The sequence below is a fragment of the Monodelphis domestica genome, chromosome 4 (genome assembly GCF_027887165.1).
Source record: "Monodelphis domestica isolate mMonDom1 chromosome 4, mMonDom1.pri, whole genome shotgun sequence".
NCBI lineage: Eukaryota > Metazoa > Chordata > Mammalia > Didelphimorphia > Didelphidae > Monodelphis > Monodelphis domestica.
Genome location: NC_077230.1, coordinates 349152912 through 349176014, shown reverse-complemented (window position 1 = coordinate 349176014; position 23103 = coordinate 349152912). Strand labels below are relative to the sequence as shown.

Here is a 23103-nt window from a genome sequence, read left to right as displayed (position 1 = left end):
TAGGTTAGAGAGGGTCCGAGATGTAAAAAATTTGCCTAGCTCTTACTACTCTGCCTTCGGACAATAGACATTTAAATGGATAAACACACCTAAGGAACATTAAAGACTGGAGGTTATATTCTAAGGCATTTCAGACTCCAATGGTTTATAAAAATCTCTGTATTCTATTGCATTTTTTGTTATGGTTTAACTTTGTGATTTTAAGTTCATATATTACTGGATTCAATATTATTCTGCTTGAACTGAAGGTTGATTGAATTTATTTTGAATGTACTGAGTTTTAAAAATTCTGTTGTTTTTCCCCTATAACTGCGTTGAACAAATATTATTGTGAATAAGCCCATATATGAAAAAACATCTTTTTTCTATTTTGCTGAGGATAGATGGACTTCAAAACTGGTTATAATTGTATTAACAACCTTGAGAAATTTAATGTGCTAAATACCTCAAATGATTTGATTTTAAGGGTTTTTTAAATATAATTTTTGGAATTTTTTTTTAACAATCTGGTTATTTTTGCCTGCCCCTAACACGAGGTAAGGCCCATTAGCTGAAGTGAAATACATTTTATAAACCCCAACCTTCCCACATGTTAATGGAAGTTGGGCAGTTAATCTCAGGGCATTTGTATCCCTATAAGCCTCCAAGAAAAAGGAGCACCCCTTTATTTATGCTCTTCAGCTCACTATTTTACTTCTACCAGAATGGTATATAGATTTCTTGATTATGTTCTAAACCTTAGATGAGTTTTATTTTGTTTAAAAATATGTTTATACACCAAGGTTGAAAGATTGCTACGTTTGTAAAAGCTTGTGACAAATATCCATCAATTCATAGGTTTTAAATGCCATACAACTTATGTGAAATATGAAAGTGTGTTTGTTTGCTATTGTAATTAATTGGGCTATTGAGAATTTTGGGGATTTTGATAACTACATATTTGCACTACTGTATTTTTAAAAATGAAAAATTGTTAACCTTGTTCAATTCATTTGCTTTCTACTCACAGTGATCATGGCCAGATGTTAAGAGGAAATGGATCTCATTTTTGGTGAGAAAGTCTTGCATTTTATATTTTCTTCACTGACACAGAGTGTCAATGATTATAAGCTATATTTTTGAATTTTAAAGCTCTTTTATTATTATACTTTTCTTGCATGTGCAATATACTTTTTCAGTTTTTTTTATTATTTTTTCTCTCCTTTTTATATTTGAAGCACATCACCAGCATTAAGATTTTCTTTAACTTTTTGACTTTTCAGTGCTACAAGTTTAAGATACATTTGCTAATGCATAACCCTAAAAGACTTGTGACTATAAAAACGATGCCACTAATTATTTAAATAAATTATGGGACTTTGCTTAATGATTCTGTCTGATTCCAGGACAAGATATACACACAAGAGCCATTGCACAGAGCCAAAGAAAAGCCAATCTAGGATGGATTGATGCACTTCTAGGCCAATACAGAGGTCTTGAACCTAGTGTGAAGACTCAAGGTTACTATGTTTAACATGTGTTAAGACATAGGCTTTCCTTGTATCCACACTCACTCTGAAGATACTCACAGACGAGTATCCCCAAAACCTTGGCTCCTACTTGGCTTCTATAATCTGGTCCCTTTCTTTTCTGCCTTCCATAATGTGGTACCTTTCTGTAGTCCTGGCTACTGACTGGGTAAATGCATCATTACTTAGATCATTTTGATTGGGCCCTGATTGAAGGACCTGTTATAGATTTATTTTTCTTCTACTTGGAATTTTTACACATAAGACTTTGATAGTCTATATTTTCATCCAGAAATTTTTCTTTTCTTTTGATTTTTCTGATGTCTTTTTAATATCTCTTGCCAATTGATTCATATACCTCATACCTCAGCCATGCATCCCTAACTGATTCTGTATCTTTCAATCACCCACAACACGGGGAAATGTAAAAAAATATTATTGTAAATTGCAAAGTTTAAATTCCTTTTGAGAAGAATTTTAGGTAAAGAAGATGCTACCTCTCTGAATCCAGAACTGAACTGTTGGAGAAGCCACCATGAAGAAGCCTCCAGACCACAAGCTGCACAAGATCAAAATGAACTTTGGGTGTGGTTGATTGAACATTTATTTGTATGTATACTTTCATGCCAAAGGGGACTGCCCCTAAAGGGTTTTTTGTCAATGTGTTCAGCAATTATTGTTTTTATTCTTTCTTTTTTCTCTTATCCTCACATTATTGTAATCTTTTAAGTTTATTATGTTTTTATGATCCTTTTGGGGAAAAATTAATTTTTCCAAAAATGATCACACGGGAAATGTAAAAAATAGACTCGAATACAGGACTACAATCCCCACGAGCCTTTGCTCCACTTCCCCAGAATGCCTTGTAATCTCACCTGGGCCGAGATAGAGAAGGTATTTAAGCTGATTCAAAGGCTTTTGAGGGTCTCTCTCTTGGCTCTTGAACTTCTGTTTTGGGGCAGGCCTGGTTTTTTCATAATGTAGGTGAGGTTGTGTCTAGGCCTCTCTATGGCCTGGACACGTGTCTCTTATCCTGTATTTTCTTTAATCCTTAATCTTCAATAAACCTCTAAAAAATATTATACTCCTTGCAGAGAGAAACTAATTTCTATCTGCCTCAGTCTCCCCATATTTCCCTAATTTTAATCTTTACAGAGATCAGGGGAATGCAAAGTATGTAATTTATTGAGATCTGAGTAAAGAATTTGATAAGTATTTCTTGCTATCCAGGTGGAATAGATAGAGAGATATAGACCAGATAATGGAACAATTTGGTATGTTTCAAATTGACCGAATAGCCAGACTTGGAGTAATAGTTGATGGTTCACAATGTGAAAATGTAACACTAGTCTGTACTCCTTGCTTTGGTACCCTAAGACAAACTTTGGATTTTAAAAAGGGAGAGTTTTTATATTAAGTTTGAAATTACACTTACTCCATCTTCTGACTGAATTAAATTGCAACTTACCCCATTCTCTGATTGAATTAAGCACAGGCATAGCCTGTTGTTTATCTGGAAACAGCCTCAACATAGTGGGTAAAGGAAAGAGTGGGGGTAAAAAGGAGTGGGCACATACACTTTTCTAAAGGTCTCCTGACTCCTAGCATCCAGAAGACCTGGCTTACCCAGAATGAGGTTAGAGTCCTTTGATTGGAGGGGTTTTGGAAAGAGATGCCACTAAAAGCATAAATTTGAGTCCTGAGATGAAGTTGACCAGGAATCCAAATTGAGAAGGTGTGTTTAGGTCTGGTACTCAGGTTCTTGGCTTTTTGGCCTGGCTCTGAGGTTTGCTAAGGGAATGACCAGCCACACATGGCTAGAGGCCTTTTCTTTCTCTGAATTGCTTTTTATTATTTAATAAATAATTATAAATTAAGATCGTCTCCAGAGAATTTTAATTATAACAACAATATCAACTCAGCAAGAGGTCTTATATGGAGTGCCACAGGGGTCTCTGTTTGGCTCAGTGCCATTTATCATTCTTACTGGATAAAGGCAAAGACAGCCTGCTTGTCAAATGTGTAGTTAATGCAAGGGGATAGTTAACACAGTCAGGATTCAAAAAGATTTTGATGGTTTTGAGTGCTAAGATAAAAAATGAGATGGGAGCAGCTAGATGGCTAAGTAGGTAGAGTCAGGCCTAGAGATGGGAGATCCTGGGTTTAAATCTGGTCTCAGACATTTGCCACCTTAAGGCAAGTCACTTAATCCCAGTTGCCTGGCCCTTACTGCTCATCTGCTGAGGGACCAATATTCAGTATATTAAAAACAACAACAACAACAAGCCCCAAATCTAATGAGATGATAATTGACAATGATAAATGTAAAATTTTACACATAGGCTGAAACAATCAGGCATGACTTTACATAAAAGTTTTTCTGGAAAAAAAAATCTGGGAAATTTAGTGATTTAGATTCAGATATGGGGGCCAAAAAATCATAATGTGATATGTAACTACCTTAAAAAAATCATAGCTTCTAGCCATAAGGAAATGATCATCCCCTGTTATATACTATATACTATCCTGGCCAGACCATATCTGGAGTATTTTCAGTTCTGGGCACTATGGTGCTTAAAGGACACTGGTAAGTTGGACAATGCCCAGAGGAAAGCAACCCAGATGATGAAGGGCCTTATGTCTATGACATATGAGGAACTGCCAAATGACTGGAGTATATTTAGCCTGAAGAAGAGTCAAAGGAGATAAGATAGCTATCTTCAAATATAGAAAGGGCTATCATGTAGAGGAGACATCATACCTGTCCTGAGAGAGGTACATTTAGGCTTAAGATCAGGAAAAACTTCTTAGTAATCAAAATTACGCAAAAGTGAAATGGGTGGCCTCAAGGGGAAGAAGGTTCTCTAACTTTGGAGGTCTTCAGAGGATTTTGATTGGATGTCACAGTAGGAATTTCCTTCTTTGTCTAAGCTGGACTAGATGGATGCTCTTGGTGAATAATATAGCTAACATTTCTATGGTACTTTTAGGTGTACAAAACTATTTATATTATCTTTACACATATTATTTCACTTTATTCTCACAATTCCCCAGTGAGGTAGATATTATTGGTCTCATTTTAAACACAAAGAATCTGAAGCTAAGGAGATTAAGTGACTTATCTAAGGTTACATAGTTGACTGAGGAAAGACTTGATTTCAGGTGTCCTAAGTGTTATGTTTTATACACACATTGCCTAAAGCAGGTCAAGCAATTCAAATTCCTTGGAATAGGTGCAATTCATCACTAGAACTGTCAGATGGGATTGCTGAGGTACTGTTAGAGACAGAGAAAAGATCTTGGAGAATGCAGGAGGGACTACAGGGTTTGGTACCACCAGGATGGTGATGGGTCATGAGTATATGTCAAGCAAGTATTAGCTGAAAGAAATGGAGATAGTTAACCTTGAAGAAAACTCAGGGGTTGAGGAAAGTTGTGTTTAAGGCTATAAAGGGATGTTGTTTGGAAGAAAGAAAGGAAAGAAACATTTATTAAGCTACTATGTGTCATGTATTGTATTAAACACCTTAAAAACATTATTCTCACTTGATCCTCACAATAACCCTGAGATGTAGATCCTATTAATTCCTTTTTTGCAGTTGACTGAAACTGAGGCAGAGGTTAAGTGACCTGTCCAGGGTCACACAGCTAGATGATTGAAGCCAGATTTAAACTCGGGTCTTACTGACTTCAGGACCAAAACTCTATCTACTGTACCACTTTGCCTTCGTAGAAGAGGGCAGAACAAAAAGGAACAATGAAAGGTTTATGGCTGCAAAGAGGCAGATTTAGGCTTGATATCAGGAAAAATTTCCCAGCAAACAGAGTTACACAGGTGTGAGCTTGGGAGCTAGTGGAATCCCCCCTTCCTGGAAGTTTTCAGGTAGAGACTAGATGACACACTGGACAGTGTAATCATAGCAGGAATTCTTTTAGGATTATGACTTGGGCAAGGTAGCTGTGGAGGTCCTTTCTGACTAGAATTCTGTGATTTTTACAGTTAGGGAAATGGAGGATTGTAGACAAAAGGGACTTGGCCAAGGTCACATGAGTTTACATATAAAATAGAGTGGATGTGCTGGCAGGTGGGACCTGTGGAACTTTTAGTAACATGTCAAACATTTTTCTAGTGTTTCTGAAGCACTTTTCTTACAAAGCCTCAGTGATTTAGGATAATGCCAATATAACTATTCTAAAATTCTGAAGGAGGACACTGAGGACCACAAAGGAGAAATGATTTGCTGGAGTCACACAGCTACTAAGTGATGGGAGACTTGATCTCAGGTCTTCTAGGCTTTCACAGAGTCCTTCATTCCACTATACCATGAAGCCTTTACCAACCACTACTGATTCTTGCATATGGCTAAACTGATGGCTGGGTACAAGGGAAAATGAAAAGTAGGAGAGAGAGGAAGCTGATTTAATGGAGCACTTAGTTTGGCTAGGGAAATGAGATTCACACACAAAGGCCAAACAGGACAGTTTGGGAGGCAGACAAATGCCAAACTACATGGGCTCAGCATCTAGGAAAGGAAAGGGAGACTCTCTCAGTGTGATTTGTCTGGCCAGGGAGCAGGCAGGGTGCTGAGGTGAACCTGAAGAGTCTGAGATTTGGGAGAAGGAAATTAAGGGGAAGGGCTGGAAGCAGTGTGATCTGCTTAATGATGCAGGAATGGGAATTTCCATGAGTTCTGAAGAGCTCCGTCAACTCAAGTCCCATGTTCTATATGCACCAAAGATTTCTCCCATCTTCTCCCCAAAAAGGGCTCACCTTGGTCTCTGAGGCCTTCAGGAGCTTCATGACCTCCCCATCACGGGCATAGTCCACAGGTGTGTGACCCATTTCATTACTCTGCAGGGGGCTGGCTCCTGGAGAAAAGAGAAAGGTCTAGGATCAGAGAGATATGATGATTACTGGGGTCAGGTTGGTGTTAAGGGAGAGTTCTCAGAAGGTTATAGACTCTTACTGGGGGTAGGAAGGATTATGGTGGATTCCCTACATCAAGGATCTCCTCAGAGGAGAGCTGAGCATTCTTAGTTGCTATGGCCCAACTCTTAGGCATTGTGTGTGTTTTGTGACTGAGCAAAAAAAAAAATGTGTGTAAACAAGTACACAAACCACTGATGAACTCCCATATAAAACAAAAATTAGCTTTTAAATATTGCAAATGAATCTGAACTCTAAACCAGGATCAGCTCTGATTTATACAGTACTTTGTGGTAATCTGTTATTTTATATACCCAGTGAAGGAAGAACTATGATCTCATTTTATAGGTGAAGAAACTGAGGGCTAAAGGAGTAAGATGACTCCACCCTGGAAGATTAGGGACCGGGCCCCATCCAGACTCTGGATCTTCCCCCTCACTGAGCAAAGTGATATATACATGCTAGGACCTCAAAATGAGTTTGCTGAATTGGCCTAGCCATCCAAAGACAAGTCTTTCAAGACTCAAGCTCTAATAATCTTTCATCCAACACAATTTTTCTCCTACATGCATATACCTATATACAGAGACTCAAGCATGGAGAACCATGTATTTCTTCCTAAGAACCACTAATTTCTGCCAAAGGAAGAGGTATAAAGGCCTGTTTCTTCCTTGCTGTTCTTCAGTCTCATCTCTTGCTTTTGCTTCATGATATGTCCTGACATGTAGGAACTTTGGGGCATCAGCAGCACCCTAGCTATTAGGGCTAAAGTCTAGGAATTCGAGTGCTCTCAGGTTGCCAACTGGATAAGTCCCTGTTGGCCAGGTAACTAAGGAAGCCATAGGCCCTCCAGTCTCTGGTAATGAGTGAAGCAGGAGAGCCTTGAGATAGATGTTTCTCTTGAGTCCATTAGTGGATCTGTGACAAGTAAATACTGACTTCAGAGCACTATGTTGTGGGAGAGATAAAGATAGATCAGATATAATTACAGGATAAAAGTTAGACTAGATCACCAATAAGGACCTACCCAGATTAAGAATCTAGTTATGATACCAAACAAGATAACCTCCACTAAATGCCAAACAGGCAGTACAGTCAAGCAAGGAAGAAAACACATGGCTTGTGGGAGGGAGGAGGATGGAAGCAGTTCATGGGGTGGTGTCCAGGATGGCCAGGGAAGCCTAAATGGAGGGATTAGGACTTAATCTGCACCTGGAGGGATGGGGAGGCTCCAGATTAGTACTGATGGTGAACAAGGACATTCTAAGTAGGGGGATCTGGAGGGAAATCTTATATGTGACACTACAGCCTATAAAAGCTGGATTGAGGACATATGATGGAAGGCCTTGAATCCCAAGGTAAGGAAATTCTATGCCAACTACTTGAAAATTACAAACTATCTTATGAAATCTGATAACCATTTGATTAGATAGCATAATATGAAAGAACTATTCACATTTACAAAACACATGACATCCACTGTTGCAATGATTGTTATCCCCATTTTACAGGAGATGAAATTAAAGACAAGAGAGTAAGTAAGTTGCCCAGGGCTGCAGGCCCTGGTTTCTAGCCCAGTGCTTTTTCTAATATGTTATGTTCATTGATAAGAGAGTTCAGACCCTGAAGGCAGTGACTGGACCCTATTCATCTCTATCACTGCTATAGTACTGTTAAACTCAAGAGCTCTGAACTCAGCAGTCACTTAGTGAATGTTTGCTGATTTGATAAGAAACAAAAAAATCCAAGCCACAAAATGGGGAACTTTTATTGGAGCCCAAAGATGAAATTTCCTTAGCTATTGTAGTCAAAATGGCTACCCAAAGAATGGAAGGTACATGTAGCCTAGTCATTACTAACTGACTTCACAACTTAGCTTTGGTGAGTCAGTCAACACAGCGGGTTCAACCTCCCTTTCCAGCACCTGTCTCTTCTTTGCATTCAACACCCCAGAAAACCCTGAGTCCTCTCTCTATCTCTTTCTTTTTAAAAATAATCCTTATCTTCCATCTTAGAATCAATACTGTATTTTGGTTCTAAGGCAGAAGAGCAGTAAGGCTAGGCAATGAGGGTTAAGTGACTTGCCCAGGGTCACATAGCGAGGAAGTGTCTGAGGTCAGATTTGAACGTAGTCTGGCTTTCAACCTACTGAGTCATCTACTTGCTCCCTAGAAACCTCTCTTAATCCCTTCTTTTCACTCCTTTTGAATTCTGACCACTCAACTCAACACCATATTTTGCAAGATGCACCCCACCCTCTCCGCCATCTATAACTATAGTGGCCTTTCCCCTCAGTCCTTTGTTCGCACCTCTAATGGACTGATCATAATTACTAGTATTGCTTTGAGATTCAAAGCATCATGAGGGCAAGAACTCTGTTTTCTCTAAACTTTATTTTTCCAATGCTGAGTATAGCACTTTCCATACACAGAATTGAATATGAATAGATGGGATGGCCAAGGGAGTGAGCATATAGGGAAAAAGGCAGAGGACTAAAGATGGAACCTTTGGGAATGCCTTGATTGGGCCTAGTGGAGGAACTGTTCATGAAAGAGTAAGAGGAAGAATAGCTAGATGGGAGGCATGATGGAAAGACATTGGATTGGGAGTTAAAAAGGACCTGGGTTTGAATTCTAATTCTGAATTCTAAACTTGCTTTTAAAAATATTTTTGTAGTCATTTCCCTTATGTGGACATCAGTTTTCTCCTTAGTAAAATTAAAGGATTACAATACTGGACTACTTCTGAGTTCTCTTTTACCCTTTGATAAAAACAGAAGGAGACGCAAAATGTTTTAACATTCTGGAAACCATGAGAAGTTTCAAGAAGTATGGCCTACAGTAGGAGGGCACTGCAATTGTCCAGGCATGAGGGGATGAAGGCCTGCACCAATGTAGTGGTTTTGTCAGAGGAGAGAAGGGGGCATAGCGAGAAATGTTATGAAGGGCCTTCTTCATGATTTGTATCATAAACAGGGAGAGAGCTATGGGAAGACACTAATGGGGATGGCCAGAACCAATGAGAGTTTTTTGAGGATGGGGAGCCATGGAATATGTTTGTGTGCAATAGGGAAGAAGTCAGTAGACAGGTGTGAATCTTAAAAACTACTCAGACTGTACTTTAGAAGATTTTATTTAGCTATTTTCTTATTGTAACAATGGAGATACTTGGTCTAATAAGAATCAGGAATATCTTGGGAACTTTACATTACTCCACCTATACTTAGACATACTCTAGGGAAAGATAAAGTTGTAAACTCCTGATTGAACAATGAAGGTACTTAACTCATACCTTATGGTGAAGCTAGAACCTTAAGCTAGGTCTGTTTTTAGATCTAATACAAAAAGGTGTTAAGTATTTGTAAAGGTTAATTTAATCACACAAAGGTCAAGTAACTCACAAAAGGCAAGCTTAACAAAGAAGTGTGAAGTACCTCAGAAGATATAATCTAACCAGAGAAGGTGAGAACTAAAGAGTTGTGAGAACTAAGAATGGGCAGTTCTGGAAAAAAGCGTCTACTGTGATTGGTAGGTGTGAAAATTTAGGGGAGGTGACATAAAGGAAATTTAAAAGGAGGGGTAAAAAGTCAGTTCAGGCAATTCAGTTTGGAGTGGAATTAGAGTCTGAACTCAGTTCAGGAGATTGAGTTCAGTGGAGGACTGGAACCCATCTTGGAGACGGTCTTGTGGTGAGTGATAAGACTGACTCCCTTTCTCTTAGGCTCATGGAGGGCACTTTGGCCAAGGCCTTTTACTACTTCCTGGCTCAGCCTGAGCCAGAGCAGTTTAAATTAATTCTCTCTCTCTCTCTCCTTTCCTTAATTCCTTCTCTCTCTATTAATTAAAATCTCCATAATTCCCAGCTGACTTGGGTATTTTATTATTTGGGAATCATCCCTGGTGACCAATTATTTAGATTTAAGTCAAAACACTAAAATTATCTTTACACAGGTAGAGGTTGAAGAAGGGAGGTCTGGAATTGGACATGGGGAATCTTGGTTCAAATTCCATTTCTGATATTTATTCATATTTAGATTTTGGGCAAGTGATTCTATTCTCTGGGTTTCAGGTTCCTCAGCTATAAAACAACCAGGCTGGATAAGAAGACTTTGGCTATCCTTTTTTTTTTTTTAATCTAATCTTATAATCCTTTCTCTTCTAAGCACTTTTATATCCATAACACTCTAAAGTTTATGAAATGCTTTGCTCACCAATCTTTAGAGTAGGTAGGTAGTCCAAGTATTGTTTCTCACATTCTATGAAGAAACTGAGATTGAGACTTAATAAAGTTATATGACTTGATCTAAGACACACAATATGAAAGCAACAGAGCCAGACTTTTAACCTAGGTCTCCTGGCACCAAGTCCAGCTGATCAACAAACATTTATTAGTAAGTGCTTACTATGTGCCAAATCCAGTGCTAAGGATATAAATAAAAAGTAACAATGGCCCTTACTTTCAAAGATCTGACATTCTAATGGGGAGACTATAAATCAGAACACACAAAAGAAACACAAAGTTGATGGAAGACAACTTGAGGATATGGTACTAGCAGTTGGGGAGATCAGGAAAGGCCTTCTGAAGAAGGCTTTCATTAGCTCTTTGTAAAGTAAGTTAGGGATTCTAAAAGTTGGAGGTAAGGAGGAAAGCATTATAGGAATGGGAAAGAACCAGTTTAAAGGCATGGAGATGGAAGATGGAGCCTCAGGTGTGAAGAAAAGTTAAATCAACTAGTATGGCTGGATCACAGAATCCCATGAGGGTAATGGAGTGTGAGAAGCATGCAAAGGTGGGAAAGGGGGCCGGGTTGTGAAGAATTTCAGACCAAAAAGATGCTAAACAAAGGACTTCATATTTGATCCTAGAGGTAACAGAGAACTACTGGAGTTTACATGAACAGGTAAGTGATGTGATTTCCAGACACAGGCTTTAGAAAAAAATCACCTAGGCAGCTGTGAAGGTAGGACAGATTAGAGAGGGAAAGATTTGAGGAAAGGAGAGTCAATAGGCTTCTGTAATAATCTTGGAAAGAGGTGATGAGGGCCTGAATTCTAGGGTGATGACAGGTGAGTTGAGAGGAGGCATATAGGAGTGTTGCAGAGAAATAAATGACAAAATATGACATTTGTTAGGATGTGAACCGTGACTAAGATGAAGGAGAGCTGAAGACAACAGTGAAGTTTCAAACCTAGATTTAGTTTTATACATGTTGATTCTGAGATGCCTTTAGAATATTCAGTTATAAATGTCCAGTAGGCTGTTGGTAATTTCAAGCCTAGAGTTTAGGAAAGAGATTAAGACTGTAATTTCACTGGGTGATACTGATACTAAACAATAAAAACGGACATATATAGTTTTAAAGATTGGTCAATGCTCTACGTATGTGTGTGTGTGTGTTTCATTTGGGCTTTTCAGTACAGTACTGAAAAACACCATTATCCTCACTTCACAGCTTAGGAAACAGAGTCAGGGTGGAATAAGTGACTTGTCTGTGGTCACAAAGTTAAGAAGTTTCATAGGTGGCTTTGGGACAAAGGTCTTCTTGATTCCAAGCTTAGCACTCTCTTCATTGTGCCATGTGTCCTACCATGGACAGGAAAAAAAAAAAGGATGAATGAAGGCCAGGGCAGAGACTTATGATCAGCTGGAGGGACTAGATAGGAGGAAATCCACTCAAGACAGAAGGTATCCTGGGAAATCTAAGATCCTTGTCAGTAACAGTTGAAACTGATGACTCAACTCTTCTTCAACGTTTCTTTCCTTGGTTTCAATCTTCTCAATCTCTCCTGATTCTTTCAATCTTTCAGTTCAGTTCAAGGAACATTTAATAAATATATGTGTAGGGCCCTTGAGACACTGAGTCCAACATGAAGAGATTAGGAAACTAATTAAGGGCCCAGAATGATATAGTTACTAAGCCTGTGAGGTTATGATTAGGGGGTTACTGTCACCCCATTGGAGGTAATATTCCTCTTCCACCTCAGCTCCTCCCTATGGCTTTACATGAAGTTCAAGGCAGCAAAGGGCACAGTAGCATCTGGAGAAATTAAACTTCTGGGAGATGGAGAGTGAGAGGGCAAGAAAGGGGAGAAGGCTTGAGAGGGAAGGGTATCAAGAAGATAGCTGAGGGGAAAGGGAAACAGACTGAGATAAAAGACAAGGAAAAAAGGGAGAAAAATGAGATATATAGGGAAAGATTGGGAAAAAAGTGTCAGAGAGGTGATGATAAGAAGTGGATAATATGCGGAGGGGTGAGAGTAAGAAAAGGGGAGAATTGGGAAAGGAAGAAATAAAGAGTGGAGAGAGATGGTGGGAAGAAGAGAAAATGCTGAGTGAGATTAGCTATATCAAACAAGGGCTGTCAGTGATCTATATTTGCCTACAGAATGAAAAATGTGTGCCATAAACATTGGCCACCAAGTAATTTCTAGCATGAGTCTTGTCACTTCCCATTAAGAACAAAAGAGGGACAGGTAAGACATTACTTCACCTGGGCTGGCCAGAGGCTTCTAGAGCTCTTTGGGGAAAAAAACGGAGGTTCCTGAAACAAGGTGATAATTACCCACCCTTCTCTCACCCTTTTCAAGGAAAAAGTTTTCTAAGGCTTTGTACTCTCAGGGTGATGCAGAAGCTGCTTGGGCTCTAGGGGCTCTATTGCTAACCTGTTTCAATATTAACCTAATTCCTTCTCCCCATCCCCTACTAATAGCTCAGAAGACTTGACTAATTGCTGTAATAATTGATAGATCTTGACTCTTACAACTGATCGATTTCACCTCCATGACCAACGGCCACAAACCATTACAGCCCAATAAATAACAGTGGTGTGTCCCATCCGCCTGCTGTGGCCACTCGGATCTCCTGTGCCCTGGCCTGACCTCCCAGCGTATCTACCCCTGAGGCCTTACAGCTGGTCCAATAGGTTGGACCTCTGAGAGTGAAGAGGTTGGGTGCTGACCTCCTGTGTGGCTCCAGAAAGGACACCAACCTTTCCAGCCTGAATCGGAAGCCATTCGTCACCTCCCACTAGCTGTCTAGGCTGTGGGCTCGCACCTGGAGCCCCTCAGGCATTGTGGGGTCTGATGCCCCCCCTTCCATATTAGTATGTCCTAGCTTATAATATTTGATAAATAGCATGCTAGTTCACTCCCAGCATTACAGCAGCACGAAGAGCCCAGTGCAGCTGTGGAAGGTCACTCATTGGGGAAATATGTTTCTGTCAGTGGTATTGAAAAAAGTTTAGTGGAGTGACAGGCCTCAATTTTTCAAATTTTATTAACTCCATCCTCTTAACCATTTGTCTTGAATTCCTTCAGATTCTGCGTAACTGTCAATAGGGCTTCAGTTATGGAGGTGGGAGGGGGTGGCAGGGTTGGTGGCCTCTGTTTTTTGCTCTGTGGCTATAAAGAATTACATTCTCCCTGTCGCCACCCCCTTCCATATATCCAGAGTCTTATCCTGCTCTGATGATGGGAATTATTTTACTTAGTGAGGGACCCAACCCTGATAGCTAGGGGCCAAGGTTTCCATAAGATGGAGATAATAACAAGTCACATTATTTAAGGTTTACAAAATGCTTTTCTCATAACAGCCTTGTGTGTTGGGTAATGTATGGAATATTATTACTATTTTATAGGGGGAGGAAACTGGGACTCAGAGAGATGAGGTGACTTGTTCTGGGTCATACAAATATTAAGTAGCAAGGCCAGGATTTGAACATAGTTCTCCTTATTCTAAGGATCACACTCTTCCCTCATAAATAAATACGTTCTGTGAGAATTCTCTATTTATTTATATTTCTATCTATATATCTGTCTGTGAAGTCTAGCCAGCTTATGGTTGGAGCTTTGGATGATGAACTCGATTCTGAGGTGGCCTGGTCTTCTTATTTCACTTTCTATTGTAGGTGGTGGATTCCAGGTTGGCTATTCTTGTTTCCACTATCACTGTTCTATGTCAGTATGGGTTGAAGGAAGCCCTATCCTACAGTTGAGACAAAAGAAACGCTTAGAGAAAAAGGTCTTGTGAGAATTCTGATTTTCCCTGCCATGGAAAAAAGCAGCTCATAAGTCCCTTCAGGGAAAGCTAAAGGGTTGATGAAACTCAATTTCCTTGGCTTCCATTGCATGTGTATTCTCTTGGTTAGGAAGGAAGGAAGCATTTATTAAGCTTCTACTATGTGATAAGCACTGTGCTAAGAGCTTTACAAATACTATATATCATTTGATCCTTCTCCTCCATCTCTGGTTGCTTGCTCCATTCTTGGCTCCACTTCGTCATCCAAATCCCTAAATATCAGTGCTTCCCAAAGTTCTGTACTCTAGTCTTTTTTTCTTTCCCTCTATTCTCTCTTAGCAATCCCATTCTATCTCATAATTAACCTCTATGGAGATGATTCATAAATCCTCATCTCTAGCAGAAAGAATTTAAGCTCTAAGACACATGTCTCCAGGTTCCTTTTAAAGACCTTCCTGGATGACTCCTCACCCTCCCTGTTGCCCTACAACATTTGAGATGTCCCAAAATAAACTCTTCACCTTTTCCTTCTGTTCTAAATTATCTTGGATTCCCCCAAACTGTTGTTGATTCCATTATTCTCTCAATCTCCTAGGTTTGGGACCTAACAACTCTCCTTTTCTCTTACACCTGGCCAGTTACCAAGCCCTGTCAATTCTTCCTTTCCAACATCTTGCTTGTCAATTTTCTCCTCTCCATTCCTATAGGTACATCCCCAAACCAACCTAATTTCCTCTTGCCTGGAATACTGCAGCTGCCTTATGGGCCCCTTCTTGTCTTTAGTCAGAAAATTTGAAGTCAGTATTAGGGAATCTCTTTAATATAAAATACCAAGAGGGAAATAAGTGAGAGGAGAGGAAAGGGGGAAGAACAAGGGAAAGAGAATAAGAGTGAAAAATTAAGGAAGAGGTTAGGAATGGGAGAGAACTTCTCTGGTCCTGGGAATTTCTTATTTGAGACATTTTAATGTAGGGTCTGTTACAAAGATGTTTGGTTCTGTTTAATTCCCTGGGATTCCTATACCACAGTTACCCGCCTCTCTTGGGCTGCTCAGATTTTTGCTTCTCCTCTAATTACTCCTTTTTTTAGCTCTTTCCTCTCTTCTCTCACTTGTCTCTTATTTGACATGACTCATTTACCTCCTCTACTTTTCAAACAAATAGTACTGTGCTAGTTGCTCCCTAATTTCCCCCCACCTCCAGGTTTGCACACAGGCTCTTTTCTGACCTAGAATGTGTTTCCTCCTCATTTGGGCCTAGGGAGATCATTCTCTTCTAGCAAGATGGCAATATTTAATAAGAATCACAGAGTTGATTATGCCCTTTTTGACCCAGCAACTCCACTGCTAGGATCTTACTAAAAAAAAATAAATAAAAGGAAATTAAAAAAAAACATAAAAAGGAAAAAAGGACACCTACCCTACACCAAAACATTCATAGCTGCTTTAGGAGATAATATTGCCATATTCCTGGAGGAGAATAGGGAAAAAAATCCTGGAGACAACATACAAAATAACAGCTGCCACATAGTGCTCTAAGATTTGCAAAGGGTGTTAAAGAGATTAATTGCTTGATCCTTACCAAGGTAAACAATGTAGCTGTTTTTGCTGATACTTTTACTGATACAATTAGTTTGGACATAATCATTCCCAAAACATGACCTCTTTCTGATAGTACAGACAAGGAAATGAAGGCTTCAGAGAGGTTAATCTCATTTGCACAGGGCCAGATAACTATCACTTGAGATTTGAAAGTAGGTTTTGTCCAAGTCCAAACCCTCTCCCCATTACATTTAGTTGCATTTATGTGGCCAACAGATGAAGAGCTGATCTTTTGGCCTAAGAGTTGTTCATAAGATGCTGAATATGAAGACTAAGGAAACCTGATGGGGATACTAGGAGAGCAGGACCAAAAGAGTATACACACTAGCTCTCAGGGGGCTACTTCTTTTATTTCTATTTTAACAAATATTTTACTTTTCCAATCACATGTAATAACAATTTCCAACATGTTTTTTGAAATTATAAGATTCAAATTGTCTACCTTAATGTGGAGTATTTCTAAAAAGTCAGGTGAAGAACTTTTGAAGGACTGGACACCCACTATTGTGACTTCTCTCTCTCTCACTCCACTTCTGAATGGCCTTGTTAGGAAGTTTGTTATACCCAATTTACTTAAGAGAACAAATCTAATCCCTACCCCTGTGATAGTTACTTAGATATATGAAGGCTGAAATTATATTATGCCCTGTCCCAACTTCAAGTTTCCCTCTCCCTTGATCAAACATAGTTTTACATTCCTTCATAATCCTGGGCACTCTCTTCTGGACATCCTATAGCTTGCCAAAAGCATTAACAATATTATTATTGACAATAATAACAGCTTCCATTTATATAGGATTTATGAGTGCTAAAGCATTTTATATTCATAGTGTTATCCTTTGATTTGAGAGGCAGTATTACCTGCTGGATAAATAGGAAGTTTCTAACACCAGAAGTTGCCTATAGTCTCGAGAGGTTTAAGAAACTTGTTCAGGAAGACAGAGCCAGTGTCCTAGGCCAGAGGAAGCCAGTCTGGCTTGCTTTCTATTTAAATTATGAGGCCTTTCAAGGATTCTTTTAAAATGTGACAGAATTCTACAGGTGGTCTGTTTCGCCTCCCTTTTCCCAGACACCATGTGCTTTTATTAACACTGGCTAACCATTTCTTTGCTTAGGGTCAGACAGAGTCCATGACATGGGTTTAGAAGCCAATGCCAATGAACTGCCAAACAGAACTAGAAACTGTCACATTAAGATTCAGGAGGCTCCAAACCACCATCATCTCTTTCTATATTATCTTAAGTAATGTAAAAGTATTAGGCAAAAGGCTCATTGGGTGCCCTGCTCATACAAGAAAGCTTCCTGGGGTTAGGGAAATGATCCACCCACCAATCATCTACCCAGAGAAATTAGGGACCTTTTAGACCAAGCAGCCCAACTCTCTGGTACTAATAGTTGGAGATGCTGAAAGCTGGGGAGGAGAAGGTAGACCTTGCCAAAAGTTCATTGTAGAGCCTAGGCTATAAGACAGGGCTCCTGGTTTCTCAACTCCCCCCACCCTCCCTGTCCTGCCCCCGGAACTCTTGACTGAGATTCATAAAAATTAAAAGTGTCTCTCCCCTTACTCCTGGGCCTTCTCAGGCTCTGTGTTGCAGGGAGAAAGGATTCTCAAAGCTGACAGGTTAAACAGATAGCCTTTGCCTAATATGCCTATGACCTCCTTTATTTCTATCTTCTACAGTGCCTGCCACTAGGCTTAACAAATAATATCAGCTGAATCCTAAGACACCTGAGAAAAGTCAGGTGCCAAGGAGAGAGAGAATTTGTTACAGCCAGAGTCCAAGTTTACAATGTGCTTCTGTTTAACCCTATCAAAAACCACAATTTGCTTCAGAGAAACAATTGTATTAACTTGCTTCAAAGCAAAGCTGAGGATAAAATGAGGCAATGGGAGGGAGAGTCTATCGACTATCAAGTGTTCTATGTACTTACACGAAAGATGTCTGTTATCAAAAGGGAAGATATACAAAGCTCAGTGCAGGAGGGAGTAAAAAAAGGATTTGACAGGCTAGAAAAATCTACAAAGCAACTAAAGGGTGGCAAATGATATAAAGCTCCATAACTGGGTTCACAAGAGCAACTGGATAAGTATAGAAGGCATTGGGAATGGCTAGAAACCAGATTGTATGAAAAGGATCTTAGGGCTTTGGGGGGAGGGGGAACTGAGTCCAAGTTCTGCTTAAGTCACAACAATGACTTCTGGGTAAAAGCAGACTTTTAATGTGCTTTAGACCTTACAGAGTGAGTTCCTTCTAGCACACATTGAGGCTGATAGTGAAGGTGTAATCTGTGTTTCACAGATGAGGAAAACAATTTTGGAGGGGTTAAGTGATATTGCACAGTTCATACTCTCGGTAAGTATCAAAGCTGGTCTTGAACTCGGGGCCTCCTGATTCCAAGTCCAGTCTTTCCATTATATCATGCTGGTATGCAAGGTATGACCTTATTGAGACAGGGCAGCCACAGAGCTAATGTAACCTGAGGCTCTGTGCAGAGGTGCAGTGTTCAGGACATAGATAGTGCCCCACTCTGATATCTGCACTGAGGCATTCTGGTCTGGTTGCTACATTATAGGATGGACACTGACACACTAGCGTGTTTCCCAAGGCTGGAAACTTAATACCAGGTCATGCCAGTTTAAGGGGAGTTGGGGGGAAAAAATCTTCATTAAATATCTCTGATAAAAGTCTGTCTATCCAAGATAGACAAAAATATAGTTATTCTCTAAAAATAGTCAAATATACGAAGTTTTCAGAAATGCAAATGATCAACAACTATATTAAAGACTGTTTAAATTACTAATAATAGGAGAGGCAAATTTAAACTATTCTATGTTGTTATATTATACCAGGGATGGCGAACCTATGGCATGTGTGTCAAAGATGGTACATAGTATGTTTTCTGTGGGTGCTCGGCAGTCCTTCTTACCTACCCGGTCCCCCCCCCCTCCCCCAGTTCGTTACTAGAAAGGCAGAGGAACTCAGGCTCCCCTCCTCCTCTCAACCGCGCTTGATGACATTTTTTCACATCCCCATCCCTCTGCCTAGCAGCCCAATGGGAGCATAGAGGGGGGTAAAGTAGGCAGCTCACAGGTGGCAGAGTTGGAGGGGAGCAGAGAGGCTGGGATACGCCCCTTCCCCTCTCTATACTCACAGAGGACATTCCTCACTTCACCTGCCCCTCCACCCAGCAGCCCAATGGGGTAAGGGATGTGTGGGACATACCCAGCATGTGTAAGGGGCATGGCCCTGTACTCCATCTCTAAAAGGTTCACCATCACTCCCTTATACCCATCAAACTGATAAAGGCAATAAAAGATGGAAAGAGATGGCCTGTGAGAAGAGTTATGTTACATAGTTAGTCGAGCTGTGAATTGGTATGACTATTTTGGAAAATAGCTTGGTCTTACGGGAGAAAACTGATGGGTCAGCTAGATGGCACAGAGGATAGAATGCCAGGCTTGAAGTTGGGAGGATGTAGGCTCAAATCTGGCCTCAGACTTCCTACATATATGATCCTGGGCAAGTTACTTAACCCTAATTACCTAGCTCTTTCTTTTCTGTCTTAGAGTAGTTGCTAAGACAGAAGGTAAGGATCAGGAAGAAAAAAAAGGAAAGAAAATTCATTAAATTTATGATCTAGCAATCTTACTACTGGGCATAAATCCCAAAGAGGTCAATAACCAAAAGGTATTATATATAATAAAATATTCATCAAAGCACCCTCTGTGGTAGCCAAAACTGGAAACAAAGTAGGTGTTTATTGATTGGGGGAATGGCTGAACAAACTGTAGATTATTAATAACAATAATGGAATAACATGATATTATAAAAATTACAAATATAGGGAATTTAAAGAAACAAAAGGAAACATATAGGAAGAGATATGGACTGAAGAAAGAAAACCAAGAAAACAGAAAGGATGACTACAACAAAATAAATAACACCTTAAAAGTATTTAAAACTATTATGACCTGAAATAAACAATTTTAGTACTGGAAGGGTAAACCAACACTCCTTTTTTCTCTTACTAGAGAGGTGGGGATTATGGATGTGGAATGCAATGTATATGCTGTGAAAAGATTTCTGGGTTGGTTGGCTTTTAAAAAATGTTTGTGTTATGAAAAGTAAAGGTTCAATGGGAGTGGTAGAGGGAGGTTGCTGTTGTTTTAAATAAAGAGAACTGCCTATGATGTAAAAATAAGACAACAATAAGAATTAAAAAAAAGATTTCACAAAGTGGATCTATTTAGCTTAAAGAGGAAGGGGGACACCGGGGCACCATCCCCAAGAATGTGAAGTGCTGTTAATGGGAAGAAAGATTAGTTTTGCTCTGTTCAGTTCTAGAAGTCCTAATTGTAAGCACTGGATAGGAGGTGCAGAGGTGGATTTCAGTTTACATGAACAGGAAGAATTATCCCAAGATGTGCTGTTTCTCAAATTAGTGGGCTCTTCATTCCTAGAGGTCTTCAAGTGTGGGCTAGATGGATACTTGTTTGCCCTGGCAGGTGTGGGCTGAACTTGAAAACTCTTGAGATTTCTTTTAACTGAGATTCAGTCATTAAAGAATGATGAGGATATCCCAGGACCAAAGATTCAGAATTAGAAGATGTAGGAATCATCTGCATTTTATGGGGGGAGAAGGGGGAACAAAAGGGTAATAATAAACTGCTCAATCAGGAATGTAGGAAAATTCCTACCATGGGACAATTTTTCTGTCTTCTTTATCACTTGTAGAAGTTATTACTTCTAAGAGTGAAGCACAACCGAAAAAGGAGATCAGAGGAAGATCTACACAGAGATTGTGTAGAAAAGAGAACTTAAACAGGTACCATAGCAGCTTTAATTCCATGAGGAAGACAGAGATTAAAGGAGGAATAATCAAGTATAAGGGTTATGAATCAAAGAATAAAAAAGTCTACAATAGTCAGAAAGGAAGGAGATATAACAATTAAAAGTTTTCTAAGCATTTTATGTATAATGCTACCTTAGATCTAGATCTTTACAACACTGAGGCAGGAAATGCAGATATTATGGTCTTTTTAAAGGCAAGGAAAACTGAGGCCTGGAGGAGTGATTTGCCCAAAGTTATCTAGCTAGTTAAGTCATCAGCAGGATATGAACTCATTTCTTAACTCCAAGGCTAATACTCTACTGACTATGCTATGCTGCCTCTTTCAGTGTGCCAGGATACAGTGGAACAGGGCAATTAATTAAACATATCTTCCTGTTCAGTAAAACTAAGGAGTTCACTGGAGCCTAATGACAAGGCAGGGGTTAGTCCAATGCCCCTCTGTCAGCCTGTGTTAAAGACCTACCCTGTGAGGGATCTGATTAAGTCATGACTCCAGACCTCCAATAATATACAATGCAGACCAATATTGAGGCAACTCTGGAACTAGCTGGTGAGAAAAGACAAGGAGAAGGCAGGGTGATGTGGATTTAGAAGAAGATGATTTGGATTTTATCCCAGCTTTGATACTTATAACCTGGTGAGATGCTAGTCAAATCACTGAACTGCTTTAAACCCTGGCCTCCTCATCTGTAAATCAGGGAAAATCACCTCTGCTCTACTTGCCCCTCATAGAACTCTTGTGAGGAAGGTACTCTGCTAATCATTATGTATTAGAAATGACAATTTTTAATCCTGGTTTTCTTGTTCATTAAAGCTTAGATCTAGAAAATAACTTTCCTGCAACTCTGGGCCTCACTTTCCTTATCTGTTCATCTTATCTCGTAAGATTCTTATGAAATGCAAATGAAATGGTCATAAAGTGTTGTATAGAGCCACAAAATAAGCCTTGAGGATAAAAGTGTAAATTAAAGCACCAGCTAAATTGTCCATGTTTTTCTGCACTGGGTAGCCCATGTCTTTAGCTGGGATAGGTATCTTTATAAACTAAATTCTGAGTGCCTGTGGTATTAAGGAAGAGTAATATAGTCAGCAGGACAGCCCAAGACTCACTCCTACAGGGACTGTTTTGGCACAGACATAACTGGGCTTATACCGTTACCTTATTGCCCTCGTCATGAGGGAAGGCTGGGAAGCTGGATACACGGATATGATTGGATTTTCAATCCCAGTCTCTCAGGGTTTTAATTACTGGTCAGGGGCGCCTGGGCCCAGACCTGGCTGCTGTTGGACTGTGAAGGTCGATATGTTGGTCCACAACATATTGAGCCACAATGCCTGCAGACTCTATTGCGCTATTTAATCATCTTTTGCAAAATTTACAGTGGAACAGGAGGGATCAATACAGAATTTATCACATTCTTTTGTAAATATGAGCCAGGAAAGAGTCCTAGGCAGTTTGTTATAGAGCAGGAGGGGCCAACACTGGGTGATAGGAGGTGAAACGAAATCTATACTTCCTTGGCATGAGCTCCAGACTTTCCAGTAGTGTCTCTACTGGAAGTCAGAGGCAAGGTCTAAGAAAAAGACGACTGATCTAAAAGAACACCTGGGTACTGGTCCTACCTGGGTCAATATGCAATCTTGGAGAAGTCTCTTGCCCTCTGATGCTCAGGTCTAACCTCTGACATCTAAAAACAGAGGAAAAATGATCCCTTTTCTTATAAGATGAGGGAAATAAAATTTAATTATAGGTATAAATAAAAGTGTAAATAAAGTGAAGGGTGACAAAGTCCCAGAGTGATCTGAGTTAAAATGGACTTTACATCCATGAACCAAGAACTCATGACTAAAGTGCTGCCTTTATGTAACCATCGATCAATGTCAGTAATACAGCCTTCACTAGACCTTGAATTAACCCATAACTGGACAGCTGTTAGACTAAGGCTGTCCAAACTGGCAGTGAGACTTTTCTCATGCTAGTGATTGAACTGACCATTTAAGGGTTTTATTGAAAGTTCCTATGGAACAAGCACTTGACTATGTACATGAAGGAGAGGGAAGAAAGGTCACGAGGCAGAGAGAAAAGGCTTAAGAGGACTTGTGCCAGCAGCCTCAACATGTTCTCTTGCATGGGAGTGTTTTGCTCTAACTACCCAAAGCAACTGGGTCTGAAGATACTGACTCTATATTCTATGTAC

The 23103-nt window shown here is 39.8% G+C and overlaps 1 protein-coding gene across 9 annotated transcripts in view; it reads right to left on the bottom strand.

The window, feature by feature from the left end:
* Positions 1-23103, bottom strand: part of CLPB (ClpB family mitochondrial disaggregase) — a 203164-nt gene that overhangs the window by 53308 nt on the left and 126753 nt on the right. For all 9 annotated transcript variants that reach the window (XM_007491041.3, XM_056795035.1, XM_007491042.3 and 6 more), the window contains one exon: positions 6280-6377. In XM_007491041.3, the coding sequence (XP_007491103.1) occupies positions 6280-6377 (98 nt within the window). The remainder of the gene's footprint in view (positions 1-6279; positions 6378-23103) is intronic.